General features: G+C 40.4%; 1 protein-coding gene and 2 long non-coding RNA genes across 5 annotated transcripts in view; all 3 read left to right on the plus strand.

Annotated features, from left to right (window-relative positions):
* The window catches only part of PAN3 (poly(A) specific ribonuclease subunit PAN3), a 59,418-nt gene that overhangs the window by 24,454 nt on the left and 20,445 nt on the right, over positions 1-14,519 (plus strand). For 2 of the 3 annotated variants that reach the window (XM_079973548.1, XM_079973550.1), the window contains 3 exons: positions 1,512-1,673; positions 9,619-9,769; positions 13,626-13,873. In XM_079973548.1, the coding sequence (XP_079829674.1) occupies positions 1,512-1,673; positions 9,619-9,769; positions 13,626-13,873 (561 nt within the window). The remainder of the gene's footprint in view (positions 1-1,511; positions 1,674-9,618; positions 9,770-13,625; positions 13,874-14,519) is intronic. The other variant, XM_079973549.1, reaches the window with a different exon arrangement.
* On the plus strand, positions 4,532-6,724 carry LOC307215238. The gene is made up of 2 exons (XR_013838416.1): positions 4,532-5,994; positions 6,103-6,724. It is a non-coding gene; the product is annotated as an uncharacterized lncRNA (long non-coding RNA).
* LOC307215156 lies at positions 11,953-12,945 on the plus strand. Its single transcript, XR_013838329.1, has 2 exons — positions 11,953-12,569; positions 12,800-12,945. It is a non-coding gene; the product is annotated as an uncharacterized lncRNA (long non-coding RNA).

Below are 14,519 nucleotides of genomic sequence, written 5' to 3' on the forward strand. Positions count from 1 at the left end.
AAAGTTATCTGCTAGAAAACTTTATTGCTGCATTTAGTAGTAGGCACTGCACCTTAGGGCCAGCTTTAACCCAATGTCTGACTTCTGCTGTAGCTTACTGAATACTTATTTTGATGAGCAGGAAGCTTCTCTAGTGACATGAGTTTATGGGTCATTAAGTAAGTGCTTGCTTATTATATACAGCTCAGAGTTCATAATTTTATACTGTCTGAAAACTCAGCAGGGCTTTCTTCACGACAGCAAGGATACAGCTTGTAAATAAGGATAGTTGCATTTCATAGTAAACCTTTGAGAGCGTATTGTGTGTGTGTGTTTCTGAATTGTTGAGTAATCACTGTTCTTGGAATTACTTTTATTACTTCATATTTACTTTGATAGGCAAGATGATACCTTAATTTTATAAACACGTCTGGGATTTGAATGTACACCTTCAAAGCTTAAAATTAAAAGTATTTCATTATCACCTGTGTGTACCAGTAAAAACAGTTGTAATAAGAGATTATATGCCTTTCTTTGTGACCAACTCTTTGCGACTAAATATGTTAACTTGACATGGACAACCTTTCAAGGAAAAATTGTCTATCTCCTTTTGAGACATTTATGCCAGAACTTCCAAGGTTTCTCTTTTGAACAGTTGGATTGTATTTAATGAAATCTTACTCAGTGTAGACCCACTGAATTTACTGGGCTTAAGTTAGTCAAATCTACTGATTTCAGTGGGCTTACTCTGCCTATATTTGTTCATTTACAACCCATTATTTCCAAACCCAGTCCTTTCAGTCCTCTGGAATCTGTTCATAAATTCAGGTGTAAGAATTTAGTATCCTGGTTGGAGGTATGTAGTAGGCAAAACTTTTGGTTTGACCTAGCACTACATATTTCAAACAAGTCTTAGTTTATTTGAAGTGATATAGATGTGACTTTTCTAATGAAATGTCAGAAATATTAGGACCAAACTGTACAAGCCAGCTTGTTCTGCAATCCTATTGGATTTTCCTGGGAGTGAGTCCTATTAAATTCCGTGGGACTTACGGTATTTCTGAGTAAATATGCACAGGATTGCACTGCGAGTCAAGGTGGAATCTAACTGGTGTCCCCAATTGGGAAGTGGAGGGAAAGTGATATTGTCTTCCTACTGCTCCCCATGCTACCCTGTTCTGGAGTGTTTCCCCCATCTCTCTGGCACTGATGTTTTATGGGTGCTGCGGGGGGGGGGGAATGCCTCCCTTTCTTTTACATTAGTAGGGGTATCTGTCTGCAGGATCAAAAGTTCCTCAGTTAAGTGCAAGGGCACCAACTGGAATCCACTCCAAACTATTTTGGCTTGTTGACTCCTCTCAACTTCCTTTTCCAAGCCACGGCAAGTCAGATGACCAGAGTCAGAAATTTTACTTGCAAATTGTTTCCTATTCCACCAATCAAACCAAATATATGTTCTCATCTAGTTCTAGTTTGAGTTTCAGACTAAGGGATGTTGGGAGTGCCCTGGTTTTTTTCCTTCTTTTCCATAGCCAAGGAAGTATCGACTGGGGATGCTGGAGGAGAGAATAGTTCCGGTGGGATCAAAGGCAAGAAAATCAAAGAACACTATTGGCTGCTTGGCTGACAGGTGTAAAACAGGAGTACCCATCAATATGGTTTGGTGGAACAGAGTCACAGAAAACAATTTACAGGTAAAATTACTTTTTTCTAGTCACTTTAATTAATTTTGGCTACTATTTTTATTTTTTCAAAAATGCTGAAGTTAGATACATATGATGGGCAGAAATTTGGCCGAAATCTTCACAGGTCAAATGTACAAATGACAACAAAAGTGACTATCTAATAAACTACACACTTCTCAACTAATGTTCTGTATCATCTAGTTTGGGTGGCAAGAGTAATCTATTTTAAGAAAAGACATTAGAAGTTGAAACTTATTTTCTTTGAAATAGCTGAAATAATTTGAACAGTATTTAGACCCTCCAGATGTTGCTAGACTGCAGCTCCTGTTATCGCTAAACATAGGCTGTGCTGGCTGGGGCTGTGAAAAGTTGAGAGTCCATCAACATCTGGAGAACCGCAGATGTTTCAGAGAGCAATCGTAGTGCAAAACTATGTTATCTAGCCCACAGAAGAAAACTCACTCAGCATCTAGTGACTTAAATTGCCTTTGGTTATCTTTGACGCTACTGTGAGTAGCCCTGTGATTAGCACCCTAGGGACTTTCAAAGGGCATTATTGCTATATGTTGTGTTGAGGCTCTAGATGGGTACTTGTTCCAGTGGAATAGAGAGGCACACTCAACCTCTAAGATAAAAACAGACTGAGACAAGAGTAGTTCACAGAATTAGCATGAGACTGGGAAGAATGGTCACCCAGTGAATTACCCCCCACTTTCTTACAACTCTTGTTTGCTTCTGCTGTATATGGGAACAATAGCATTTTTACTGTTCTTTGTGTAAATCATACTAATAGTTTTCTTGTGTAGTGCCAGGTAGTTAATGTAGCTTGTAGGCTATATTGTTGCACAAGTCAGAGGCGTTACAGAGGATGTTTTCCCCTTTAGGACTTGACTTACTCAGTGTTTGCTTTGGCTGATCTTAGGGTTAGAATGACCTGATTTCAGTTAAACTGTGATTTGAAGTTAAGTGTGTCTTTGGTTTCACATCGGAAAAGTCATACAAAGAGAGAGAGAGAATGAACTCAAGCTGATTAACTTAGTGTTGCTGTTGTGGTGGCGGTGTTTGTCAGTAGTTGAACTTAAGTATCCAAGAAGGAAGAATGGTTTACAGCATTCCATATTGTACATTATATAGAGAAGTCACAATGCATGTGCAAAGGGTACACGCTAAGTAGGTTGCCGAACTGAAAGGTTTTGTAGAAAAATGTGGCCTCTTCAAGTTTGTATTGTCCTCCCCCCCCCCCCCCGTCTAGTAACCTGTGTTTCTCAGTGCGTGTGCACACACACACACACACACACCTATATACACACACAGATTGCATCCTTGGTTATTTTATTATATGTACACCACATTATCTGCTGCTTTTATGGAAATCATGGAAATTTTACTTCTCTATTCCACCGAAGAGCTCAACGTTGTGCGCTCCCCGCGCCCCTCTAAAAGAGTAAGTTTGCCTGAGAGAATGTCACAACTGTTTTTAGTTGCTAGGTTTATGAATATTGAAAAGAACCAGATTGATGTACATAAACTAAGCACGTTTGCCTTGTTTGTATGGATGTTGTACTTCAGTTCTTGCACATCATGTATGATTTAATGGAATTTGCAGCATTAAATCGCTGCGTTGTGGTATAATACACCACTTGCAGCAACATCTGCAGTAATTGTAGATTTGGCCTGTACATTCTGCAAATCTCTGTTTTATACATGTTGGTCCCTTAACATGTTTCCATTGCAGCTTGTAAAACAAAGATGTAGGGTCTCATTGTTAGAACCCAGAGCCATTGCCAAAGGACCAGGCTTCAGCATCAGCATAGCAGCAGTGCTGTTTCAGTACAGAAGTGGGGATAAAAGTCCCCCCAAGGCAAGAATGATTTGACTTAGGAGAATCTCAAGCTGATATGGCTCTTACAGCCATTTAGACTACAGTAGGTGGCCTAACTTGCCCGTCCTCTCCCTCATGTTCACCTCCATTCTCTTTATCTGCAGCACAAATGAGCCAGGAAAGGGTGTGTGTACATTGTGTGAATTGCAAGATCTGCAGCCAGTGGATGAGAATCCAGCCCACTATCTCATGCTACTGAGCTCTTTTAATTGTCGTACTTCTAACTAATTTCACTATATTGTAGAGGTGGTTGATTTGTGGCCAGTCTGTAACCCTCCCGAGGATTCTGATACTGGAATTAGCCTTATACTGGGATTCTGAGAATCTTAGTGAGGTGGCAAAGCTGATGTTTATGATGTCTGTTATAATACATTTTGGCCTTATTCTGTAAACGAGACATAAAAGTCATGATCTGAGGCATAATGGGGTCACATTGTGACCGTTGTGTTTTGAGTTTTTTAACTATCCATGTTGATCTCTTCTCAATATAAACTATTCTAGAAAGGACCATGACTTGGTGTTTCATAAGGTCAGTTAAAAAAGGTCATGCATGTGCCATTAACTAGGTTTTGATCAAGCAGAGTTTGTAATAAGACACATGGTTTCTTGCTGCTCTGTAAATTTAAATAATTTGTTAGTATAAACCTAACATGTAGATAAATAGGGACCGCTTACCAGCGGGAAGGTAAACGGCGTTTCCGTGTGCGGCTCTGGCTCGCCAGAGCAGCGATGTCACGCTGGCCACGTGACCCGGAAGTGTCTCCGGACAGCGCTGGCCCCTGGCCTCTTAAGTGAGATGGGCGCACAACCCCAGAGTCTGTCAAGACTGGCCCATACGGGCAGGGGTACCTTTACCTTTACCTTTTAACATGTACTAAAGTTAAAAAGGACCAAGCAGATTCCAGAAGTGTAGTTGTGTTAGTCTGTTATGATGCCACAGTCTCTTGACCTTCAAGGCACCGTAACATTCTTTGCTGAATCTTGAGAAATTCAGAAAAACGGGGGGCCACTAGGGGGCGCATTGGAAGATGGCCGACAATACCATCTCTCCGACCCACACGGGGTAATTAAGAGGCTGTTATGGGAGTAGGCAGCCTCCCTTGTTGCCCCAAGGAAATGGGGAACACTGCCCTTGCCTGCTGTGCCCATAAATCACCCCCTAATTCGAAAGAAGGGGGTGAGGGCCCTAGGCAGAATGCCCCCGTGTGGACCTTGGCTCTCCTGGATGCTGTCTCTGATCACGCACTAGTTGCAGCAATTTGGAATAATTAATTACAAAAGAAGCAAATGCACATATTTCAAGTGAAGAAGGGGAGTGAAGTCTGCTAATTTAAGTGACCTCTGCGAAAGAAGACGACGGGCTGGAGAAACAGGAATATTTTACGATGAAGATACACCAAAGGCGGGGTATGTTGACAACGGGGCTGAATGGGGAGGGGAACCTTTTTTACTTTCCTTCTATGTGATTTACAAGAACCCCTCCTCATTAGAACCAACGGTTGAACTGACCCAAGCAGGATGATTAAGGTCTGTGTGGAGATAAACTTTAACCAAAAGTATGCTTTATGGAGACCGAGAAGCAATAAGAGCTTTTGGGAATGGCGCAGCAATTAATTCGGAGTCGCCATCTTGCCAAAGGATTTATAGCCAGGAGGAAGAACGGATTTGTTTTCAGACTGCATTCCTAGTGAATCTCCTCAGAGGTTTTGAGAAAGGAGGCAGATTGGTGAAGATTAATGACGCTAAGACTGTTTTGATGTATGGAAGTGATGTTATATGGAAAACGTCTGGATATGGCTACTGGATAAAAAAAAAAATATCCATGCAGGATTACAAACTGTTCTAACCAGCTTGCGGAGACTATCAGAGGTCACAAAGAGAAAGGAAAAATATATGAAAATAACAACAAGAGATGTGGAAAAATAATAAGAAAGGACTGGATAGTACTGTGAACATCATAAGGTTAGATTTGTGGACATTAAAACAGCAGTAAGAAGCAAGAAGTTGATTGGATCCCTTCGGAACTTGAAATATGGGTACCCCCAACAAAAAATTAAAATTCGGCTGTGTAATTTGGAATTTATGTAATTTGGTTTGATTTGATGTGATTGGTCGGTTAATAAAAAATTATTCTTAAAAAAAAAAGAGAGAAATTCAGAAAAACACTTCCAGGATATTTCAGTTTTTTCCTGTATTTTAGAGTCTCATTTCAATTAAGCATTCAGATGTGTACATGATGACAGATTTGGCCCTTGTTTGCTAAATTGTTTACTCTTCCATCTAAAGAAGTATGTTGTGGCCCTTAGTTGGAATTTGTGAATGTACTAGTTTGTTCCTGAACAGTTACAGCTTTGAGTTTTCCCCTTTTGTTGCTTCCTTAAAAAGGAAAGGCAATTCTAGAAAAGCTATTTGAATTTATTCTTCTAGACCATGAATGAAGAACCCAAGGTCTGTAGACAGTAAAAGACTCTTACACATCATTTCTGTGTAACCACTTGCAACCAGCTACAACATGTTATCTGTTTATTTGGTATCTCTCCCTCTTCCCTGGTCCAGCTGCAGCCCATCTTCAGTGAGGATGAGAATGTTGTACCTTAAGAAGATACAGAAGATGCTTGCCTTAAGGCTGTGTGTTGTGGGAGGAAGATGCTAGTAATAGACCTGACAATAGAAGCAGAGCCTGAGGATCATAGTGCTTGTTTGAGAAAACCTACGTTGTGGGGAAAGGTTTTGTGCCTGAGTTCTGGCAGAAAGGGGAGAAACAATGTCTGTCTGCTTTGAAGAAAATGTGTACATGTCTGTTTTAAGGAAGAGGGAGAATGTTTATTGCTGTGATAGGTGCATACATTGATTTATGTAGAATATATTCAGGTATTTGTTGAGATTCCCTCAGGGTCCCTTCCAACTCTGCAATTTTATGATTCAATGTGGAAAAAGGAAATGGGAGTAGTGTAATTTTTAACATGTGTGAAGACAGTTGGCTAATCAGCATTTTTATACTATGTGAACAACTTAGCTTTATATTTTTCATTAAGCTGCATATGTTGTTGTTTAGTTGTTTAGTTGTGTCCGACTCTTCGCGACCCCATGGACCAGAGCACGCCAGGCACTCCTGTCTTCCACTGCATATATATTCTGCTAAATAAGTAAAAATAAAATTGGCAATTTGGACTTTAAATGCTTGTGTTAACTGTCCTATTTATATCCTGTACTTGAGATTTTATTAATGGTATAAAGATGTAAAATGGGGACCTATGCATTCATTTGAATCAAAGAGATAGTGAACAAAATATTTGTTCTTGATTGAATCAACAGCCAACTTGCCGATTTTTTAATTTATAAAAAAACCAGAGAAGATATTCACTAATTAATTAACCAGATCAAACTAAAATGAAATCTTGTTTATGAGCAAAACCCTTGTTTATGAATACTGCTTTTGTCTTAGAAGCCAAGTCTCCTACCTAGAACTCTTTTTTCTCCTTCGGAAAATTGCCTTGGATGTGAAGGGTGACCTTAACATTAGCTGTAATACAACCACTTTGAATTTCCTCCCACCACTTTCATGTATATCTTTGGCAGACTATCTGGTATTCCAGCAGGGTTATCTCTCCCCCTTTATTGAAGAATTATCACACCAATCTAAAAACCATATATAAAAAAAGCAAAAAGAAAAATTGTGATAGCGCTCATTTAACACGAATGGAAAGAGTAAATACTAAATGACATAAGTACATTGGGTAAGACAGATCCATGAGCACAATCACCAGATTTAAAATACACTCAAGCACAAGTAGGGGTGAAGTGAATTTTAAACTTTATTATTCTGCTAATGAATAAAAATGCTCAATTTAGCTATATCTTGGTCATTTTACTGTTTCCCCTCTCTGACTCTAATTATGCTAAGCTTTTGTTAGCTAACTAATGACTAACCATACTGTGATTAATAGATCTATTATCATTTCTCTGACATCTGGTAGTATTGTATCTTTTACATAGCCAGTAGAACAACCAGTGGCCCATCGAACTTTTTTGACAGTTTAATGTTGGAAGTGTGGTGCTTAGTTGGTTGATAGGGTCAAAGGATACCCTAAATTTATCAGGCAGCAGGTTAACTCTGTCCAGGCCATCTTAGGCACTGACTGAAGACACTCTTTACCACAGACAAAGCTGAACCCAGGAGTACACACAGACCAGGAACATAGTCCTTTAGGGGAAGTGCAGCCCATCCAGAACAGGTCTCTTTGCTCAAGTGAACCACCTAAACCTAGAACTTCTGTTTATTGGCCTGCATCTGTCATGTGATTCTTTCTTTTGCTTTACTAATTCCAGGCACTGGATAGAAGAGGCACTGCCGCTTTCTGCTTTCACAGGAGGAAGTGCCTGTTCTGAAATGATGCTTGCTATGAAATGTGTACGCATCATTTAAAAATCGTGTGATTTCTTCAGAATTACTTTATGACCATTAAAATATATGCAGATTTTATATTTACATGCCTTAAGGGAACTGTTTCTCCCGGTGGCTTAAACAAGTTTGTCCTGTTGTGATGGATTTATTGTGGTTTTTCTCTTGTGTAAGCAGACCTTTGTCATATTTAACAGAAAGGCAGCATCTACATGTTCTGAATACTGAATTGATTTAATAGGTGTATGATCAACCAAGATGTCTTTAATTGGATGATAGCACTAATTAATATCAATGCAGAGTTTATCTCTCAACTCCAAAAACATGAGGGCAAAGTCAAAAATGTAAGTGAAGAATTTGCCACTTATTTGCTATATGCTAATATAGGAGAGGGGAATTGGTTCTGGCCAGTGGGCTGGATCCAGAATTCCCCCACTCTTTGTGGGCTACTTTGACAGATGGGTAGGGCTGCCTACCTGTCAGTCAGTCACCTGGTGTCTTCAGGTAATTCAACTTCAAAGGAAGAATCAGAGGTGTGTTCTAAATGCATTTCTGATACTTCCTTTCTTCTTTTGTAGCCATGCCTTGAATTGAAGCTGCAGAAGCAAAGGAAGAATCAGGAGCACCATCTAAATGTGCTCTGGATTCTTCCTTTCTGGTTGTAATTTGGTGTTTTTTGAATATGATGTCAGGTGATGGACAGGTGGATGTGGGCCAAATTGGGAGGCCTGGCAGGTACACTTAGGGGGCTTAAGGTTCCCCACTGTTGTGATAATGCTCTACATTTAGTTTGCTTGTTAATTTGTATTCTGCCTTTGGTCCAAGTTGCCCAGAACAGTGTTTAACTTCTCAACAACCTTGCAAGAATTGTTCTACTGAGAAATTGTAATTTGTTCCAGTTAGCTTTCTGACAGCATCAGGTTTTGAATTAAAATTTCCCAAACACAACTTCAGCTTGTTTAAAAGTATCTAATGTAGAAAAATCCTTAGAATTAAAGGGAAATGAACATCTTTAAAAATAATGGAAATGTGGAACAGAGATTAAAATGACTTCGCCAATAAAGTAGTTTTTGTAACTTAAAATAGGAAGCTTTCCTGAGAGCTGCTTACAATCTAGTTCTCTTAAGCATAATTGATTGCTCTAAGAGCTGGCCATTATTAGCATAATTGATACTTCTAATTCCACTTATAAACTCATAGTATTCCCAGTTTCCTTGCCTCAAAATTTAGCTGAGCAGTGTGTAATGCAAACTTGTAGATTATGAAGGAAGTTGTATGGAAACAGAATTTCAAGTAGGTTTCCTATGACCAGGATTCAAGGAATGCATATCTCCAGTCAAGGGAGCTATACCTAGCTCATAGAATGTACAACTCTTTTCTTTGGGCCACAGAAAGCCATGTCTTATTACAAACTCTATTAGGTTTTGAAAGGTTTGCAATGCAGTATGCTGAAAATTGTCGGGGGAGGGGGGGCAACAGTTCTAAAAAACCCGTTCAACTTTTGGAATTACCGGTAGTTGTAGTTCTTTGGATCCTGGCCTATGTCTGTTAGTTTTTAATAACCTACTAAAAATGTTTGCGTTCTTAACTTTAAACCCACTAATTTATTCAGTAAACAAATCTATTTTCACACTTAACACATACTCTGTTTTAAATTTTTTTTTAAACAGACACCAAATCCCGCGGCAAGCGAGTTTATTCCTAAAGGAGGATCAACCTCCCGACTCAGTAATATGTCACAGTCAAATATATCTGCCTTCTCTCAAGCCTTGTTCTCTCATCCTTCCATGGGAGGTCCTGCAAACGCTGGCCTAGCTCCAGGTAAGCTTAGAGTAATTTATTTGCACTAGCTTATGAATCACAGTAGCACTAGGGAAGCTTATTACATCTAGGAACTGACTCTTCCTAAGCTCTATTTACCGTATTTTTCGCTCTATAACACGCACCTGACCATAACACGCACGTAGTTTTTAGAGGAAGAAAATCGGTAGGCATGCCACCCGTAGGCATTCCCTCCATAACACGGACAGACATTTCCCCTTACTTTTTAGGAGGAAAAAAGTGAGTGTTATGGTGCAAAAAATACGGTATTTAAAGTCTTACATAGCAGCCGTGTCATCTTCAGGTGTTATCAGTTTTGTACCTGCACTTTGCACATTTCAGCACCTTAAGTGTAGTTCTTGCAGCCGTCAAGGTTTCCTGCAGCATCTTAGCATTACCAAGTTTTAGAAGGAGCTTGTCTGTCAGCTTTGTTTGCAACCGTTATTTAAGGGGTCTCTCTTAACTGAATTCATTTTCAGAATGTTTAGAACTATCATTAACATTTTATCTGAAAAACGGAAGTACAAGATTATCTTGGAGGTATAAAAACAACAACCTACCAGGCAAAGGACAACTCCCCACCTCACCTCCAAAGCCTATGAATAGTTCCCAGCATAGATAATATGTGAACATGTTTAAAGCCTATAAATCAGAAAGACTAGATCAGGGATAGTCAACGTTTTTATACCAACCACCCACTAATGCATCTTCCTTGATGGTAAAATTTCCTTACTGCCCACCAGTGCTCGATGGAAGGAGGATTCAGTCTGTACCGTAGAACCCCCTACCGCCCACCTAGAATCCTAAAACACCCACTAGTGGGCGGTAGGGACCAGGTTGACAACCCCTGGACTAGATTATATACGTTCAGGGCTGTTGGAAGGAAGGAAGGAACTTCTAAGTAAAAACGATGGAGAAGAGTCTGCGGGAAGCAGGACTCTGCTCTCTATAAAAGATTGACAAATGAAACATCGCACATTGTTAAAACAATAATGTGAAGAGAATAGTAAGTGAGCAAGAAGAATCTAAGGTTATGGAACCACCTGTTAACATGGAATAACCTGACTTTAGGGGCAGAGTTGCTTTCAAAGTAGTACTAGGTACATTAATTTTCTAATTGTCAGTTTCATCTGCTATATCTTGTTAGATAATATCGTTGGGAAGGAGTCGTTTAACAAGCCCTGTAAGTGGAAGACCTCCACAATCACTTGCGCTTGCACATGACTTTCTTAACTCGTCCCTTGCTCCCCTTCCCCCTCCCCCAAAAAATATATGGGGGGGGGGTTGGTTGGTTGGTTGGTTGGTTGGTAAAACTCTCAGGGGAGGGAGATTGTTTCCATTGGACAAGCTGAGATGCTTGCACAGATGTTAATGCTGGCCATATCACAACTTTGAATTCCACCCTTTGTTATCTTGTGAACCACCCTGAGATCTTTTGATGAAGGGTGGTATGTAAATCTAATAAATAAAATAATTTGTTCCATATGGTCATGGCTGTAGGTCACATACATGACTGCAGAAACTTTAGCTGCCTCAGAGATTTCAGTACCCAGGTTTGGGGAAGTGGGTGGAGGTGGCTAAACAGGTTTATATTTGCAGTGTGCAGTATGCAAACAAGTTCTCTAGATAGCATAGCTCTTAACTCCATGTACCATGGAAATAGCATCTCCGTTTTTCATGCTGCAAAGCAGCTGCCTTATTCTCTAGTGCAGACAAAAACTAGTTTCACTTTCAAGTTTGGGGCAACCAGCGACGTTTATTTTAAAAAGAGGTCTATTGTCAGAACCATCTTAGGGAAGCAACCTTAGCCTGTCTTGCATGATGGAAAATAATTGAGGGTTGAGGAGGAAAATTAAGCCTTATAGTTTTATCATAAGTAGTTACCTTAAAAATATGAATCTGCCTTAAATGAAGTCCATTTATCTGCATAGTCCAGTGCTGTCAACTCTGGCAGTTTCTCTCCAGGATGATGCCTAGGATTTTTCCAAAGTCTTTCTGCCCAGAAATGTCATGGATCTTAAACCTGGATCTTGTTCATACCAAGGTTTTTCTTTAGCAGTGAGCTATGGCTTTTCCTGTGTGCCCCCCTCCTTTCTGGGGCAGCACCTCATGCCTCATACTGCTTTAAGAAAGGGGCTGAGAAGCTTCTATGAATAGCACACATAGTGCTTTGAATCCTACAGTTTGTTTTTATTTAAGTTTGGAAAAAACACTTAACATCCATAATCATAGTCACAGGAAACATTGTAGTTTTATAGTATGTATGTATGTATGTATGTATAAATAAATAATAGATTGCACATCATATTTTGTTTCAGTGCTGAGTAAGTAGTACCTAGTTAATAAATTTGTCTTGACAATGAGTATAGTATGGTTAGTTTGCGTAATCATTGCAACCTGGTGGTGGTTTTTTTTAAAAAAAAATACATTCTGTGTAGGTGTCTATATAAATCGTTACAAATTATATGGCACAGACCTCAGTATTTTCCTTTCAGATGATTCTAGTTTGGTTTAAATAAGGCGTGGGGAATGTTTTTAGCTCCATGGGCCAGATTCTTATAAGGATCTGCCTTGCAGGGCAAATTTGACAGGTGTCAGTCAACTGATACCAGGGAATTTGGTGCTTTGAAGTCCCAGGATTTCAAAGCAGGAAACAAGGCTGTGAAAGTGAAGGCTTCTTCCTTCCTTTTGCAGGACAAACCTTTCCTTTAGCAGCGCCTTGCTGTCTGCTACATGCACAGTCAAAATGAGCAGGTTAGGGGGCATGATAGTTGCCTGCAGGTAAACCTCATGTACAGTGGTGCCCCGCAAGACGAATGCCTCGCAAGACGAAAAACTCGCTAGACGAAAGAGTTTTCCGTTTTTGAGGTGCTTCGCAAGACGAATTTCCCTATGGGCTTGCTTTGCAAGACGAAACCGCTAATAGCCGCTAAGCCGCTAATAGCCATGCTTCGCAAGACAAAAAAACCGCAAGACGAAGAGACTCGCGGAACGGATTAATTTCGTCTTACGAGGCACCACTGTACCCAGACCAAGCAGGATCCCCCCTCAATACATCAGCCAATGCACCATTGGGCGGAGGGGATCATGCTTAGCAAAGGGGGGCGTTGCATAAGAGAGCTCCCTGCAGGTTGCTCTCTTGTATGCTTGGACCAAACAGAATTGCCCTCCTTTCACATCAGGGTGGTTTAAGCAAGCGGGCAGGTGGTTGCAGTGGAGAAGTAGAGCAGACTCTTCTCCCTTACCCTTCTGCCACTGGCTCTTCTTAAAGACAAAGTGCAAGTTACTCCAAATAGTCCTTTTACAAAGGGCTTTTATCACTGCTCATCAGTGATGAGCAGGGATTAAATCCTGCTGCTTTGGCTGCATGATCCTGTTCCTTGCTTGGGAATAGGCCATACAGCTAATGTAGGAGGAATAAACCATCTCCTCCCATCCATCAGCAGTCCCGTGGGTGGACGTGGTTTGGAGTAATTGGCCTGACAAGCCAATCTTGGCCCACCAATCGGAAGTTCCCCATCCTTGGTTTAAAGAGTACTGTGGCAGTACCTGGCGCTTTTTGTCTGCCATAGCACAGTGGCACAATTAGATGGAGTTGTAATTGAATAGCTTGAAAATGTTGCAAATATTTGCTGTTGCTTTCCTTACCCTTTGGGCAAAAGTTGGTATCTTTGTGGCTAACCATTTCACTTGAATCTTACATGTAAACTGCGAAGTTTTAAAACACCTTGTCCAGCTGTCCCAAGTCTGTTTTTATCTGCAAGGAAATATACCCCCCACCCCAAGCCTTGGAGTCTGTTATGGCTGCAAATGCCTTTTCACTGCAAGTGTTCTTTTTTCCTTTTATTTTCATAAGGAATGTCATTGTCAGCAGGATCTTCTCCCCTTCATTCCCCTAAAATTACTCCTCACACGTCTCCTGCTCCTAGACGAAGAAGTCATACACCAAACCCAGCAAATTACATGGTGCCTACTAGTGCCTCTACGCCAGTTACTAATGCTGTCTCCCAGCCGCCAGCTGCTGGCCAGGTGATTCAGAAGGAAACTGTGGGTGGCACAACCTATTTCTATACTGACACAACTCCAGCACCTGTAACTGGAATGGTGAGAATTCCGTTTTACTTATGAAGCTTTTTGTTATAATCCATAAATTAATGCTGGTATTCCATATAGTAATTACCACATTTCCAAGCTTGATTTGCATCTTGGCTGTTAGTGTTGACTGCCACTGTGGCTTCCTTTTCTGTCTTGCAAAGCTTTCCTATTTGCACACAGTTTATATACTGCCCTTTATATCAGAATATTATATTATTAACAAGTAAATAATAAAACCACAGGGCAGTTTACAGTATAAACACACAGAAATACATAACATACCAACAAACTAAACAACCTGCACCCAATAGTTCATGAGGCCATAGACCATTTAATTAGCCAAAGGCCTGTCAGCAAAGGAATATTTTGGCCTGGCACCTAAATATTTGTAATGAAGGTATCAGATTAGCCCCCCCTGGAGAGAGCATGGCACAGAGAAGGGCTCGGATGATGATCTCAGGGTCCAGGGCAGTTCATATGGGGAGAGGTGGTCGGAATAAACCATGGTTTATCATGATGGGAATGAACCTACATGAGCCTTGGACTTAAGTCCTTTGCTTTCCTCCACAAGTGTGGCTGCAAGTAAGAGTGGAAGCTTCCTATTTCAATTAACTTTCATTTAGCAGTCTATCCAAACCCTAAACTGGTCAATAAT

The sequence above is a fragment of the Podarcis cretensis genome (assembly GCF_951804945.1).
Source record: "Podarcis cretensis genome assembly, chromosome: 4".
Lineage (NCBI taxonomy): Eukaryota > Metazoa > Chordata > Lepidosauria > Squamata > Lacertidae > Podarcis > Podarcis cretensis.